Source organism: Neoarius graeffei, chromosome 7 (genome assembly GCF_027579695.1).
Source record: "Neoarius graeffei isolate fNeoGra1 chromosome 7, fNeoGra1.pri, whole genome shotgun sequence".
NCBI classification, from domain to species: domain Eukaryota; kingdom Metazoa; phylum Chordata; class Actinopteri; order Siluriformes; family Ariidae; genus Neoarius; species Neoarius graeffei.
This window is the reverse complement of record NC_083575.1, coordinates 76,575,643-76,592,972: the sequence shown is the minus strand read 5'-3', so window position 1 is coordinate 76,592,972 and position 17,330 is coordinate 76,575,643. Positions and strand designations below refer to the sequence as shown.

General features: G+C 42.2%; 1 protein-coding gene across 2 annotated transcripts in view; it reads left to right on the top strand.

The window, feature by feature from the left end:
* The window catches only part of naa15b (N-alpha-acetyltransferase 15, NatA auxiliary subunit b), a 126,553-nt gene extending 110,347 nt beyond the window's left edge, over window positions 1-16,206 (top strand). For both annotated transcript variants that reach the window (XM_060926427.1, XM_060926428.1), the window contains 4 exons: window positions 857-955; window positions 1,056-1,199; window positions 3,639-3,736; window positions 14,082-16,206. In XM_060926427.1, coding sequence (XP_060782410.1) covers window positions 857-955; window positions 1,056-1,199; window positions 3,639-3,736; window positions 14,082-14,282 — 542 coding nt within the window. In that variant the 3' untranslated portion in view covers window positions 14,283-16,206. The remainder of the gene's footprint in view (window positions 1-856; window positions 956-1,055; window positions 1,200-3,638; window positions 3,737-14,081) is intronic.
* Window positions 16,207-17,330: the final 1,124 nt, after the last annotated feature.

Here is a 17,330-nt window from a genome sequence, read left to right as displayed (position 1 = left end):
CTCACAGCAAGAAGGTCCTGGGTTCGAGCCCCGGGGCCGGCGAGGGCCTTTCTGTGCGGAGTTTGCATGTTCTCCCCGTGTCCGCGTGGGTTTCCTCCGGTTTCCCCCACAGTCCAAAGACATGCAGGTTAGGTTAACTGGTGACTCTAAATTGACCGTAGGTGTGAATGTGAGTGTGAATGGTTGTCTGTGTCTATGTGTCAGCCCTGTGATGACCTGGCGACTTGTCCAGGGTGTACCCTGCCTTTCGCCCGTAGTCAGCTGGGATAGGCTCCAGCTTGCCTGCGACCCTGTAGAAGGATAAAGCGGCTAGAGATAATGTGATGTGATGTGTGTGACATCAGAGCATTTTTTAACATAGTTACTGGGAAACCAAATGGTCTCCCAGTGGCCAGATTTGGTCTCCTAGTCAATGCCAAACCAGCTTCACTGGGAGACCAAATTTTAAACCAAGTTATGTCTTATCATTTGGTTCAATCAGTTGCAATTAATTAACCAAGTACCATGTAAGTATACATTTAACAAGGAAAACTTGGCACTGCATTAACTATGTTGATATTATGCTGGCTGAAACGAGGATTCGTAATGCGGCAATTTGCATCACAGAATATGCTGCAGCGGTGCAGCCGCATGGACTCTGGGGCCTGCGATTGTATTGCCCAGACCAGTTGGTCTCCTAGTGGAAAATCCTTAAAAAATGCTCTGATAAACGTGGAACAGATAAAACCGGGCTGCCCAGACTGTAGTCGGCTTTAAAACAAATTTTTAGATGAAGACGCATTTCCTTTCCTTCCATGTTTATTGCATCACCGGAGATGATTTTGATGTTTGCATCTGCTGTTTGTTTGTTTTTCAGACAAGTTCTTGTTAATGCTGCAGTCAGTGAAGAGGGCTTATGCTATAGACCCAGATCACCCCTGGCTCCACCAGTGTCTAGTGCGCTTCTTCAAAAGAGGTAAAACCATTAATGCTGGCACGTTATAACGCACTCGTTTTGGTCTCCCTTTGCTTTCATCTAGTTCTCGTTGTCATGTTATCGTCTCTTTTATTGACAGTATCGGAGGCTAAAGACGTGGCAGATCCAGTCCGCACAGTCGTCAAGCAGGAAATCTCTCGGTTGTTCGGTGACAGCAATGCCAAGAGCTTCAACCAGGCCTTCCTCAGCAAGCACTCGAACTCAATCCCTCACCGATTAGCAGGTGCATAAATGTTCGCAAACTCCGGTTCAAATTTACATACACACGCTGAACATAATGTGTAATATATAGATTTAGGCACTGTCTAAAAGCGGAGCTCCCAATTTTTAGCCCTCATTCATCACACCTCAGTGTGCGGCCGTGAATTTGATTACTAGCTTCGATGTGATGTCACAGTAAGTAAGGAACAGAAAAATACAAGAGAAACTTGTTGGATAAAAATTAAAACATGTTATCAATTAATTATATTGACTACAGATACAACCCCGATTCCCAAAAAGTTGGGACAAAGTACAAATTGTAAATAAAAACGGAATGCAATGATGTGGAAGTTTCAAAATTCCATATTTTATTCAGAATAGAACATAGATGACATATCGAATGTTTAAACTGAGAAAATGTATCATTTAAAGAGAAAAATTAGGTGATTTTTAAATTTCATGACAACAGCACATCTCAAAGTTGGGACAAGGCCATGTTTACCACTGTGAGATATCCCCTTTTCTCTTTACAACAGTCTGTAAACGTCTGGGGACTGAGGAGACAAGTTGCTCAAGTTTAGGGATAGGAATGTTAACCCATTCTTGTCTAATGTAGGATTCTAGTTGCTCAACTATCTTAGGTCTTTTTTTGTCGTATCTTCCGTTTTATGATGCGCCAAATGTTTTCTATGGGTGAAAGATCTGGACTGCAGGCTGGCCACTTCAGTACCCGGACCCTTCTTCTACACAGCCATGATGCTGTAATTGATGCAGTATGTGGTTTGGCATTGTCATGTTGGAAAATGCAAGGCCTTCCCTGAAAGAGACGCCGTCTGGATGGGAGCATATGTTGCTCTAGAACCTGGATATACCTTTCAGCATTGATGGTGTCTTTCCAGATGTGCAAGCTGCCCATGCCCCACACACTAATGCAACCCCATACCATCAGAGATGCTTCTGAACTGAGTGCTGATAACTTGGGTCGTCCTTTTCGTCTTTACTCTGAATGACACGGCGTCCCTGATTTCCATAAAGAACTCCAAATTTTGATTCGTCTGACCACAGAACAGTTTTCCACTTTGCCACACTCCATTTTAAATGAGCCTTGGCCCAGAGAAGACGTCTGCGCTTCTGGATCATGTTTAGATACGGCTTCTTCTTTGAACTATAGAGTTTTAGCTGCCAACGGCGGATGGCACGGTGAATTGTGTTCACAGATAATGTTCTCTGGAAATATTCCTGAGCCCATTTTGTGATTTCCAATACAGAAGCATGCCTGTATGTGATGCAGTGCCGTCTAAGGGCCCGAAGATCACGGGCACCCAGTATGGATTTCCGGCCTTGACCCTTACGCACAGAGATTCTTCCAGATTCTCTGAATCTTTTGATGATATTATGCACTGTAGATGATATGTTCAAACTCTTTGTAATTTTACACTGTCGAACTCCTTTCTGATATTGCTCCACTATTTGTCGGCGCAGAATTAGGGGGATTGGTGATCCTCTTTCCATCTTTACTTCTGAGAGCCACTGCCACTCCAAGATGCTCTTTTTATACCCAGTCATGTTAATGACCTATTGCCAGTTGACCTAATGAGTTGCAATTTGGTCCTCCAGCTGTTCCTTTTTTGTACCTTTAACTTTTCCAGCCTCTTATTGCCCCTGTCCCAACTTTTTTGAGATGTATTGCTGTCATGAAATTTCAAATGAGCCAATATTTGGCATGAAATTTAAAAATGTCTCACTTTCGACATTTGATATGTTGTCTATGTTCTATTGTGAATACAATATCAGTTTTTGAGATTTGTAAATTATTTGCATTCTGTTTTTATTTACAATTTGTACTTTGTCCCAACTTTTTTGGAATCGGGGTTGTATTGTAATTCTAACTATATTACACCAGTGTATTTGAATACAGTTATTTAAAGTTAATAGATATGCATTTACTTTTACTCGGACGTGGTGTTATTTTATTTGAATTTTTTTATAGGAGCACGTTTGTCGCTCTCTAATGCACTTAACAGTTAATTTTTCAGGCTTTTGTAATCAATACCAGTATGTTCACTGTATCATATAGTATCCTCAGTTAGGGGTGCGAGCGAGCATCCCAACAACTAGGGAAAATCCCAGCCCTATGGATCGCACCACTGCTCGTCCTGCTGGGCTCAGACTTAAAACTTTAGAAAATAGAGCGGATTTCACATTACCGTCATGAAGGCTTTTGTACTGGAGCAATCACTCTCCAATCAGAATCGAGGTAGACACGGAAGGACGGAGCAAGGAATTGACCTTCACCTTGGTCAACGTTCAAAATTCACTTCGATACCCATCATTAGCTGTTTTTCTTAGGTATGGTGCTCCGCTCAAGGCCTGTGCAGGAGCTCCGCTAATATGTAGTACTGACCTCTGTTTCTCTGCATGTCCGGTCTATTTATTCATTCATCCCCCATTTTTCTTGAAGCTGCCAGAAGCATGTTCTACTTGGACCCTTCGACACAGAAGAAGGCAGTGGAGCTTGCTGCAGCCCTGGACGAATCGCTTAATAACAGAAACATTCAGGTAATTGCAGTTAGTTACGGGGCTTCCATCCAGCCGTAGTGCTGAATTTACAGATAAGATGGCTGAGGAAAATTTCAGGGCTCCAGATTAACTTTCTTTGCAGGGGATATAATAAAGTTTGAAGGGCGTGTATAGGACTCACCCTGTCTGTCCGTCCATGTGTCTTGTAAGCACAACTACTTCTAAACAGTTTGATGGATTTTGATGGAACTTTACACAGTTGCAGGCTTGTAAGCGGGGTTTTCTATCGTGAGTTTACTCAGTTCTAGTTTATTTAATTTTTTTAAAGAACTGTCTCAGAACCATTCTGAAACTGTGTGTTGTCAGACCTGAACTGAAAAACGATTGTCCCGAATATTCTGCTAGAACATCTGCTTTTGGATTATCCTGACTATATATTTCATATAATTATGACTAAATAATCATGATCATTAGTAAGAACAACACATTTACACTAGGGCTGTGCTCACAGCTCACGATACTCGACAATGCACGATTTTCGGGGGTACGATACGATATCGTTTACTCACTTGAAAATCGAAAATCACATATAAGACACATTTTCATGCATATCTCCCGGTTCTGTAGTAGGTAGTCATCTACTTTCACTTGATTTAAAGCATGTTTCATGCCAGAAATCGACGGAAATTCATGCTTGCAACCTGTTCCAACCAAAAACGTTTTTATTTACAAATGGCGCTTCCAGTTACTCAGGGCATGCGCACTAGAAATTAGGCGCTCTGCTTCAATGCGCTCTGCTACAGACCAGTGGCGGCTGCTGGTTTTTAAAACAGGGGAAGCCCATTTTACGCATTCATCGTAAAACCTGTAGGCCGGATATCAAAGCATAGAAAGGTGTGCCCCATTAGCATAGTGAACTAGACAACCCCACCTAGTGGCAGAAAGTATTTTTGCTTGTACATTTCATGTTATGGAGCACTTGCATGTGATGTCACAGCCGATCCAGATTGTGACAGACGCCATCTTGTCGGTCAAACGCCATATTCCGCCTTCTACTTCTGCTTTTACTTCTACCTTTTCTTCTGGAAAACCCTACTATATACAATTCTACTACAACGGCTGCGGCTACAAGCTCTCCCTACCTGTGCACGTTTTTTATGTTTTTTGTGTGTATTTTTGCATGTTGTTCGTCTGTACCGGACTTCAATATCCACTACAACCGTATGGACTTACTGGACATTGGTTTCCAGCAGAAAATGACGGTTTGTAGCGATTTCCATCGCATGCACAACATTCCGGACGAGAAAAAAAAAAACATTCCGGACGAGATAGCGAGACCAGCGGGGTCTCCGTGGATTGCTATCGGAAGCAAAGCGAAGGAGGCGGCGCCAGGAACGGAAGCAAAAGCGAGGCTGCAGAGCCGGCCTGTTGACTAAGCTCAGAAAACAGCTACTCAAATCTCCACTGCTAAGCCTCTACCTCTCCAACGCCAGATCCATGTAAACAAGACGGATGATTTGGAATTACCTTATTCTATTCTATAATCGGCTGGTCAGTGCTATACTCAATACTTCAGTGACTTACCCGTCCAATGAGGATTCTTGTTTACAAGATGCCACATCTGAGTCGCTGACAAATCCTGAATTTCTGTAAAGATAACTGTCCAGAGATTTATAAGCACGCAGTGCTTCACCACTGAACAGCGAGGGAAAGTTAATGAGGTAATTATACACGTCCAGGTATTCCGCTGGTAGTTCAAAATCCGGTCGTGAAAACTCCGTCCGGAAAGCCATAAGGGTCACAAATCTGTAGATCGTTTATTTTAGACATATATCTAGTTATCTGTTCATTAGAAAAATGAGCCGTGTAGTCTGTCGGTTGAAATTGATCCATTCTGTACACGAATGCAGCAGTATTCAGCGGTGTTTTTGACCGACAAGATGGCGGTTGTGTACTTTCCGGTCACGTGACTGCAAGATCTCTATAGTCTGGCTTGCCAGGCTAGTGCCTCATATCCTTAATCAAAAATATCAAACATCCAAAAATCACTGGCTATTCAACGAAGAGCCTTGAACATCATACCCTGATATGCAACACAGAGTCTTTAACACAACACCCAGCTGTGCAACACATCCTTGAACATCTTCTGCAACACAGTCTGGAAATTCATAACCAGGTAGGCTATGCAACACACAGAACCTTGAATATTATACCCAGGTATAACCTATAACACAGAGCCCACCATTCTCTTAACATTACTGAACAATATACACACTTCAGATTCATGAACATTATATGATGCACAGCTAGCACTGCAGATCCCAATAAGGCTCGAGCTAGCCTACAACCACGTTGATTGAACTACAAATGAAATAAACGAGTGAATTCACGAATGATCAAACTGATAGAATGGATGAAAGTTAACGGAGCACAACAAGTAATATTTACATTTATTTACAGAGTAATGTACAGAGACATCAATGAGAAGAAACGTTTATATGAAAAGAAAGTCGGACAGCACTTTGGCACACAACTACACTTTCTCGACATCCGCTCGGGACTGACTGATCATGCTTACCGTGCTCCTCGCCGACGCCGAAGTACAGCGACCGCCCTCCTCATGTCTTTCAAACACCACCTCCAATAATCCTTTATCAGCCCGGCTTCTTGGCCCGCCCAATGTCCCGTTTACCCCCAGAGATACCCGGCTTCCCTGGAAGTGACGATTTTGTCGATTTTAACCAATAACAACTAGCCGAAATTGGCTGTTCAGATCCCTCTCATAGACTGCAACGGATACCCGGCTGCCAGCAAAGGTGATTCTCGTAGCGAACTGCAAGTTCGTCAGACATCACTCAAATAAGTTACAGGATGACATAGGGATAGTTATGAACGTAAATACAATCTTGGGCATATATTATGTTATGCAAGTTATTGTTTTAATGAGAATTCAACGTCGTAGACGCCGCAGTTTGTGGAGAGAGAATTTTAGGGGAAGTTCGGCTTCCTTTGTTGTCTCTGAGAAATCGCCCCTGCTACAGACGCTGCAAGCCGCTAATTACGTCCCCCATGTCTCCATGACCTCGTCTCGAGACTCATTGATTGAATAATTTTGGCGCCAAACGTATTCGCGCCCTCTGCTTACAATACATTCAAGACATCGTTTAACTCGATATATCGCGATATATATGGTACGATATCATGAGCAACTGATGGCAAACGAGCACAGCCCTAATTTACACTGACAGCAATAAGTATACCTACAGTATAAGTTAAAATGTGTTTTTCGAAAAACCAAACGCATTTGCACTAAAAAGAGATAATGAGATGAGGGTGTAGAGAGAGAAAAGGTAGTAAAACTAACTCGGCAGTAGATTACTTTAATGTGCTGTAACAGCATTCCACTTTAACATGTGTCTAGTTTGAGAGGCCCGGTTTTTTTTTTTTTAAATACTGAAATGGTTTTTGGGATGACCTTCTATTGAAAGGGCTTTTTATTTTTATTTTTTATTCATTTTTTTTGTGTCTCTTGAATACTTTTATGTTTAAGGCTGCATTAAAATACAAAATAATCTGCTTCATTCAACGAAGGTAATGATTCACCCAATTCACAAATTGGGTTCGCAATTCAATTTTCACACAGTTTATGAAGAAAAAAAAAATGTTTTTTAATTTTTTAACACAATGCAACATTTTTTCTATGCTTCATCAGCGTTATTTAACAAAAAGAATATTTAAATATTTTTAATTTTATTAACCAGCAATAATTATCCACATTTGTAAATGTTTGAGTCAAATATATATGTTGTTTACCAGCTGGGAGGTCCGTATCATGAAATACTGTGACCGAGGTCTTGAAAGTACTGAGCGAGGCCGTCTGGGCCGAGGTCAGTATTCAAGGCCGAGGTCACGGTATTTCACCATACGGACCGACCTTAAGCTGGTAAATAATATATTTTTTATGCCTCCACCACCATAAGGTGCAGGAGGCATTATGTTTTCAGGTTGTCCATGCGTCCGTCCCGAAACCTTGTGAACGCGATATCTCAAAGGCAAATGAAAGGAATTTCACCAAACTTTCACCATTTGTGGATTTGGGGACAAAGATAAACTGATTAGATTTTGAGATCAAAAGGTCTAAGGTCAAGGTCACTGTGAGGTCAAATGTCTGTCCGAAAACCTTGTGAACACAATATCTCCAAGGCTGATACAAGTAATTTCACCAGGTCACGATTACTGTGAGGTCAAAAGTCCATCCCCAAATCACAACTTAATAAGGCGTGTAGTCTACCGGGCGGAAGCATCCTCATCGACACCATTGGCGTCGAGTTCTGTCTAGTTTCTTTACCAAATTCGAACAGAAAATGAGAGCGCCCGAAAGGGAAAACGGAGCCGAGCCGCCATTTTGAATCCTCATTCACGGCTGTAATGCAAATTGCTTCCTCCTCGTTATACAAGTGCACTTCCATGGCAGAAAAAAAAACTACATTTTGCCGCCTATGTAGTTCCCTGGTTATAGAAATAGGAGTCATTCAGCCATGTTTTTGCTCGGCGTTAGCAAGTTACAGGTTTTAGCTTTCTCCTGAATTTCTCTTCTTCCTCAGGGTAGTAAAACTCGCTTTCGCTATGAACACTGTCGTTATTGCTGTCTATGCTGTAAAATTAATGCTGTTCTCCTGAGAAATGCTGGCAAAAATTTATAAGATTTTTGACAATCTTATAAAAAAGAAAAAGATAAATGTTGACAAAAAATGCTACCATGTTTGTTTTTGTTGTGAACGAGCGAGTCGCCAGAGTAACTGTAACAGTAACTGGGGTCCGTACCGTAGGATACGGACCCGCTCGCCAGCCAATCAGAGCGCAGGATTTGGACCGCGAAAAAAATAAAATAGCCTATTAATTAAAATATTCCTTTTATTAAAACATAACAAATGGGCCTTTTCTTAAGCATTTCCACTACCTCCATTTTTCTCCTTTCTTTAGCTTCTGTAAAGAGCACTCCGATTTCTTGTTAAATCTGTTTGTACAGTTTATCGGACAGCAGCTCTGTCCTGTATTTAGATCGGTTTTGTTTTCGCAGCATTAGAGCGGTGTTATGGTACGTCCACCTAACGTGAAATCACATGTATTCCTACTATTGTACGTTATTGCACCATCTGCGTGGTAATAAATTTGTATTGTGGTTTATTATCGTGCAGTCTGTTGTTACATACATACTGCCTGCTTTCTCTCAGCTTTGAGCACAGTTACTGTTGTGTAATAATTGCACCACTGTTGCCAACTCTGTTCAAGTGATGGCAGCAAAATCACACTCAAAGCCAAGAGCTGATGTCATGGACTAATTTGTCTCAATTTATTCATTAGATCATTGGCATATCAAATTACAAATTGGGATGAAGGAAGATTTTCTCTTGGAACATAAGTTTTAAATATTTTAGAACAACAACTTTATTCATCACATGTACACTTGTGAAATTCCTCTCTGCATTTAACCCAACTGAAGCAATGAGTGTGTACGCACATGCCCAGACCAGTGGGCAGCCATGCTGTAGCACCCGGGGAGCAGTTGTGGGTTCGATGCCTTGCTCAAGGGCACTTCAGCCTAAGGCCGTCCCATGTTAACCTAACCACATGTCTTTGAACTGCGACGGGGGGGAGGAAACCCACACAGACGCTGGGAGAACATGCAAACTCTACACAGGAACGTCCCCGTCAGCTGCTGGGCTCTAACCACTACACCACCGTGTCGCCTGTTTACTTCTTATAAAAAGAAACCATCTTTGGTCATAGTAAATTTTACACGTTTACAAAAGTGCAGACAGAATGATGCAGCGATGGGGAGTAGTTGTGAAGGAAACAGACTTACTTTTATTATTTGCAAACATGATCTCCAAGGTGAGGGTTAGGGTGGTCCCAAAATTTTTTTTTTTTTAGGATTTTATTACGACCACCTTACCTTTTTTTTACATTGCCTAAAAGAAGTTATTGTGCGAAATTTGGTTAAGATTGAACAATGTTTCGAGGTGCCACAAAGCCATTAAAGTTTTCACTCAAGACACAATCTAAAATAATGTGGCTTATTAACTGTTTCATATTATAATAATAATAAGTTAAATTTATATAGCGCCTTTCAAAAAACCCAAGGACACTTTACAATTAGAGACAAAGAAAGAAAAAAAATAAATAAATATAAATAAAAAGTCCACCAAGTAGGTCAGGATGTAATTCCCGTGGTGTAGCAGCCACAGTCCCACCAAAAGGCGCACGAAAACAAGTCCCACATCTCCAGCACCGCCGCTGCGCCGCCGCTAGCAACATCGCTCGAACACCATGCCATGGATCCACAAAGCGAGCAGAGAAGCTCTGCCATGCAGAGCGCTGGTATGTCCCAAACCGCCTGCACAGCCGCCGCGACACCATCAAGCAACATCGCTCGGAACATCACGCCAAGCGTTAAAGCGCAGAGCGCTGGACAACCACGATGTAAAATGAGCAACGAGCTCACTGCAGTCCACAGCTGGGAGCACAGGCATCACCCACAGCAAACCAAGGCCTGGAGGGAACCGACGCCCAAAACCTAGGTCCGGAGCTACACCACAACCGGCGGACAAAACACTCAAACATCAAACTACACAAACACACACACAAAAAAATACAGTAGACCCCCGCCTATTCGTGGTTCAGTATTCGCGAATTCACATATTCGCGGGATTTTATATAGAACATATCTCCTATACATTCACGGAAATCTCAGCGATTCGCGGTCATTTGCAGCGAACATATCGAACGTTTACACACTGCAAACGTTTACGCACTGCTACATTCTAGGAGCCGAATGCTCGCTCGCTATTGGCTGAAGTTTGAATGGCGGGCTGCTGCTCATTGGCTGATACGAATGAGCGCATTGTACAGTACAGTCTCGCGGTTCCCGTAGTTCAGACTTGTTCATGTGTTGTGCGTTCTTGGTATTTTTTAATAATTTTTATGCCCTACAATGGCTCCTAAACGCTCTGCATCTTCTCAGGCTCCTGCCAAGGAACCTAAGCGCCAGAAGAAGGTAATGACGCTGCAGGAGAAGGTAGGACTTCTCGATATGCTAAAGGAAGGGAAGACTTTTGCGGCAGTGGCTCGTCACTACGGGGGGGGGTTTACACGTATTCGCGATTTTGGCTTATTCGCGGCCATGTTCGTTCCCTAACCCCCGCGAATACTGAGGGCTTACTGTAGAAAAATAAATTTTAAAAAAAGAAAAAGCTCTGGTGAGAAGCGGCAGCCAGAACGCGCACGACGTACTCTCAACCTGAAACGGAAACAAGGGGAAAAAAAAATGAATGTGTCAAAATTAACACGTTTATTAATACAAATTAATCTCATCTCATTATCTCTAGCCGCTTTATCCTGTTCTACAGGGTCGCAGGCAAGCTGGAGCCTATCCCAGCTGACTACGGGTGAAAGGCGGGGTACACCCTGGACAAGTCGCCAGGTCATCACAGGGCTGACACATAGACACAGACAACCATTCACACTCACATTCACACCTACGCTCAATTTAGAGTCACCAGTTAACCTAACCTGCATGTCTTTGGACTGTGGGGGAAACCGGAGCACCCGGAGGAAACCCACGCGGACACGGGGAGAACATGCAAACTCCGCACACAAAGGCCCTCGCCGGCCACGGGGCTCGAACCTGGACCTTCTTGCTGTGAGGCGACAGCGCTAACCACTACACCACCGTGCCACCCCAATACAAATTAATAACAATACATATTAATACAAACAATACAGTAATATAACTTCCTGTGTTCAAAGTAACAATAGCTATTACTTGTCTGTGATTTTCTAAACCCTTCGGTATTCTGGTATCTTGTGGAGATAAAAGAACACACTAAGGACTTCCCTAGCAGAAGGAAGCTTTCTCCCAGACAGTTCCTTGGAAGTGGGACCAATTAACCAAACATAATTGTCCTTTCTGGTGTTGTGCTTTGCACCACTGGTGCTACTTGTATTACTGTTGCTAGCCATCTGAAAAACATAGAAAGAAAAACATTCACAACTTCATCAGCATATTACGATCAGTGCTCATTGTTTAAGAACCCCTTAGTGCATGAAAGTTAACCTTCTATCAGTCTATAAACTCTTCCTGCCTCTTCTTTTTCCTAGAAGTGGCATATTCCCTCTAGAACTGTGACTTTTTGGGGGTTTGAGATCATCTCTGCAACAGTCTACGCACCAGCTAATGTTAATGGCTTAACCTGATTTACAACCTTGTGTGGCATCTAAATATTAACCAATTTTTCTAAAATTTTGCTTGTCGCCGCCTTTTAGCCTATGTAAAAAAAAAAAAATGGTAGGGTGGTCGGAATGTTTTGGTAAAAAATTTTTTTTTCCCATACGTTTCGGGACCACCCTAGTGAGGGTTCAAAATGAAGAATGAAGATGTTGTGAGGTGGTGATCAGTGATTCGGTCACTGGGAACAACAATGATTGGTCAGTCAGGCTTTACATACAGCGTATGGATTTATTAAAAGGGCTGATAATCCTCGTTCTTTTGTCATTACTGAATCATGTCGTATTAGTACATAATCTGCGACCTTAATTTTGCCAAAATGTGATTGTTTTTAGCTTGAACCCTGATTATTCCCCCTCCCCCATCCAGTAACCTTTGCTTTACACACACGTCAACTTCAGGTACATGTTAGGATGATTTTAATAATTCTCTGAATAATGTTGTATTGTGTATATCTGGTTATTCAGAAGTTTATTTTCCATTCAATTTCCATCTGAATAGTGATCGAATGCAGTTGTTTTCTCGTCAGGGAAAGTTCAGGGTTGGTTCACTTGACTCACAAGTCAAAATCCCCGTAGTTACTTGCATATAAACAGATTCTGTGTTCAGTCTTATGACTGAGTGCGTTGTATGTGACCTTTTTGTAATCCCAAAATTGCTCCAAAACCAGGCGTTACACATTTCCTCTAAATGTACAGACATGCACACAGAACTTCTCAAATTATCAAGCCACCAAGAATGTCAGTTTGTTTTGTAATTCTGCTTTTTTTTTTTGGCAACACTCTGGCAGGCTTTTGATTTAGTGTGTGTGTGTGGGGAGGAATCTGAATATGATCTCGCGTTGTTGTTGGTAGTAGTAGTTTTTTCACTTGTGCATCAAACAGCACTATTGTGATTGAAATTTGAATGCTGAAACGTGTTAAGTGTCAGAGGTTCATGTATTGCTTATCAAGTGGAACTGACTGGAATGAGCTCCAGTTTGACGGAGTTTTTGGCTGCGTTCACACTGCAGGCTGAAGTGACTCAAATCCGATCTTTTCGCCCATATGTGACCTGTATCCGATCTTTTATTGACAATATGAACGACACAGATCCGATTTTTTTCAAATCCGACCCAGGCCGTTTGGATATGTGGTCCTAATTCCGATTCCTATCCGCTCTTTTCATATGCAACTTCAGTCTGAACCGCCAGGTAGCATTCATCCGACTTGCACGTCATCAACAAGCCACAAACGTCACTATTCTGCGCTGAAGTAGGCGGCGGGTCTCTCAAAAAAAAAAAGTTACAACATGGCGCATAATCACGGGCATAATCTCGTTCGGTCCCCCCCCCACTTATAGGGAGGAAAAAACGTCTATGCTGTCTTTCTTTGCATAAGGCAAACCTCACGGAAAAATCAAAAGACTAATTACCATTCGGTTTATTGAGGTGCACAGCAGTGTATACATAGTTGCAACAACTCGCATAAAACAAAGACTGATATTCGGTTGGTTGAGCTGCGCAGACTGCACAGGTTGCAAGCTCGAGCTTGGTTGCTATGGTAACCCACAACAAGTTTGACAGGCATATCGGGGTTGGGGTTGGTTTGCTGGCAGCTTTGTCCCCCCCCCAGTTTTTTGTCCCCCCCCAGTTCAAAAAACGTATCTGCGCCCCTGCGCATGACATCAATGCGAGGGACGCTTCGGGCTGTGAAGGTTCTGAATCTTCTCAATGGAAGGACGCAGAGGTTAGGGAGCTGATTTCCATTTGGGGGGATGCAGCTATTCAAGCTAGATTGGATGGGTCATACCGCAACCGGGCGGTTTTACTTCCGTAAACACTGGCCATGCTCACTGCGTGTGACGTCGTCGTATCCTGCAATGCGCATGCGGAACACTTTTAGGTCGCTTTTCGTTCATACTGAGGATCACATACAAGTCGCATATATTTGTTAATGTGAACGACCTCACAAAAAAATCGGATTTCACAAAAAAATCGGAATTGAGCATTAAGCCTTGCAGTGTGAACGTAGCGTTTGTTGCAAATGTCAAATAATGGGCCTCAGGAATCATAACAGACCCTGAATAATCCAGGCATGCTTTTCTCTTCCTGCATAGATCTGCACAGAGGTGTTGGAGAGCCTGCGCGACGGCAACCTCGGCGACGCCACGGAGACGGCCGAGTCATACCGGGCCGAGTGTCACAAGATCTACCCGTACACGCTGGCCTTCATGCCTCCCGGCTACGAGGAAAACACGAAGATCGCCGTGAACGGGGACCTCTCCACGGAAACCGAGGAGCTAGCCAATGACATGTGAACACCTGAAAGGGGGTGGGGCTAAGGGAGGAGGGGGCGTAGTAGAAGGAGGGGTGATGGCGCCATTTTTCAAACACCCAAGATGACCTGTTGCTGAACTTCCCACGTCCTCTCCATCCCCTGAAATCGGGATCAGGACCGAGAGGCGACGAGGGCGTCTGCAGAGAGGAGGACAAGAGGGGAGGGGGGGGAGGAGAAAAGGAGGAGGAAGAAATAAAATGGCCATTTTACTTTTTTAACCTTGCTGATGACTACTCTCTAACTGAAAACTAGACGACACGCAAAAACGCCATGTTGTGAACTGTGTCTGAAGGCAGCGAGCTACAAAATGTGGGTTAATTAACTGTGCAAAAACAAAAGGCAAATCCCATAGTCAACCACCCGAGCTCACTCAAACCCATCTTTCGCCTCTGTTTTAAAGAGTAATTTATATGAAAAATAAAAACGGCATAAAACGAGTTTTGGAGCGCGGAGTTGGTTTTGTGTTGGTGTGAAATGGCACTGAGGAGTCTGTTGTAATAAAGAATGAGAGTGACGAGGGGCTGGGTTATAACCAAGGGGGCGGAGTCTGAGTATGCTGCTTTTTTTTTTTCCTTTTTTTTAATTTTTAAATTTTTTTTTTTTTTAATTAATGCTGAGGAGACTCGTGTCATCTTTTTATATTTCACCATCACTTAGGTTTGACTAAGGGGAGCTAATTTGAAGGTGGTTTCTCAGACCTCAAAATCAGAGTCTCACTCAGCAAGTGCTCCCTTTTATTCATTTAACGCAGTTAGAACAGCAGTGGTGATAGAGCGTAATCAGCAACCTTGTGAAATCTTAAAGGTAAATCTGCTCTCTTCTCTTGCTTTTGATCACTCTCCTTAAAGGGATATTCCAGCATTTTCAACCCATCTACCGCATCAGTAGAGCATCTTCGATTACCATGGACAAGAATTTTGGCGTTTTTCTCTGCAGAATGGAAAACCTGTTGACTCTAAACTCAAGTCTATGGGCAGTTGTTAAATTCCATCAGTAATTCAGAGGTGCCAGTATTTATAGTTTAGCCATAGCGTTTGTGATCTTGGATCTTCCTCGTGGAAAAACTATATACCCCTCTCCAACTAAAGCAGCATTTGGACAAAACGTATAAAATTCACCCGTTGATGAAGACCATTCACGGAAGGGGCGAAAGGATGCAGCAGTTACTTTGTGCCCCCTTTTCTACACTTTTTGACTTGTGAATTCATGAGCCAACAACCAAGTACGCAGGACTGTAGTTTCTTCGGTCATTAAAATTAATGGAGGAGCTGCTTATTATTAAGTAGCTACACACCAGAATTTTGCCGTGCTGCTTTCTTCTGGTTGCTTTGTACACATTTGAGAGATAGATGGATATAAATAATTAGCGCTCTCATCCACTGACCAGTGTTTGCTATGTGACCTGAGAAAAGTTCATTCAAAACGAGCACTTTTACACTTGACAGACAAGAAATTATTTCCAACATTGGAGCAATATGATGTCATTTTGCTTGCTTTTTTTTTTTTTTTTTTCCTGAAGGTTTTGTGTAATTAGTGTGGTCAAAACCATTTATGTGGGGTTGTGGGAACATCTAGCCACGTGTACTACAATTTCTACAAATAAAGCTAGAATTTGGACAATTGTACAAAATTTGAGCTTTAACGTATATATTAATTTGACTGAAGAATTCATGAAGGCGTTTAATATAATTCAGCAGCTGCTCCTAGTCTTTTCATTACAAGTGAGGTTCAGAGAAACTGATTGAAATTCTTGTCTGTGATAATCACACACACGAACGGTACTGGAGTATTCCTTTAACACACTGTTTTGCCCCTACTTCATTTTCAATGTGGAATGATGAGTTTGTTGTATGATAATGAATTTTTTTGTAATAAAACGACACAGCGAATGGAAAAACCATAAATTTGGTACTAGTCTATGTATTTTCAGTGTGTAGTCAGATGAGCGAGGATACATTTTTAGTATCGCGGTTCTTACATGGATACCATCAAAAATGAATAATTGGCGTTATGAAATGAACGTTCGTTCGGGACATGAGACGTACTACGTAAAACTTTCTCTGAATCTAAAACCATTACAGCTATAATAAATCCAGGAGGAGCACTGAATCGACCATATGCTTCAGCATCAGGCCATGAAGCAAAGATGAGCTCTTTTTTGGATCTATCGCAACTTAACGTTTTAAGTCTGTAATCTTGATTTTTTTTTTTTTTTTTTTTTGGTAACATTTCTCCAAGACTGTCCCATCCAACACCAGACTGCTTGTTTTTGATTTAGCATATCCTTAAGCATGTCCATTTTTCAGTTGTCCACACCTGTCCCCTGGTCATAGGAGGGGTCCTGAAAAAGCAATACAATAAATGGTCTCAAATCTGTGAGGTGTCTAAACTTTGTGCCTTTAAATCCTTGACATCAAGAGTCCAGTGGGTTGGGAACAGCTGTGTGTGGCCACATGGGAATGATGTTGAGCCCATGTGCTTTGGGGGGGATTTTAAGCGCAGTTTAATCTTCACAGCTTTAGTACTTATTAAACTGAAAATTATTAAAATGCAGCAAACATTTAATCAGTGTAAATGTCAGTACAAATACCAAAGCGTTTTATTTTAAATTCAAACTGAACCAACATTTTTTTTTTGGGGGGGGGGAGTTAATTCGCAAGCCAACTTGCTGTGTGATCTGGAACACCACACACGATTCATCTAATTGGCTCATTATCAGCCTTTCCGGAGTTGAAATATGTGTGTTGGAGAATCCTCGGGCACCGTATGCTCTCAGAAAACAAAGTACATCATTGTATTCCTAAAGGTACAATGGCTCGTCACTGGGGCAGTATCCTCTAAGGAACCAGGTACAGTTGTGCCCAAAATAATAGCAGTGTCTTTAAAAAGGCGAGTAAATGTCAAAATTCTTCAAATAAATTGTACTTTAATGAACACAAATGCATTGGGCATACTGCACATTCTATTTCAAAGCAAGAAAATTGGAAAAAGTAATTACATTTCATAATATTTCACAGAAAGTCAAGAA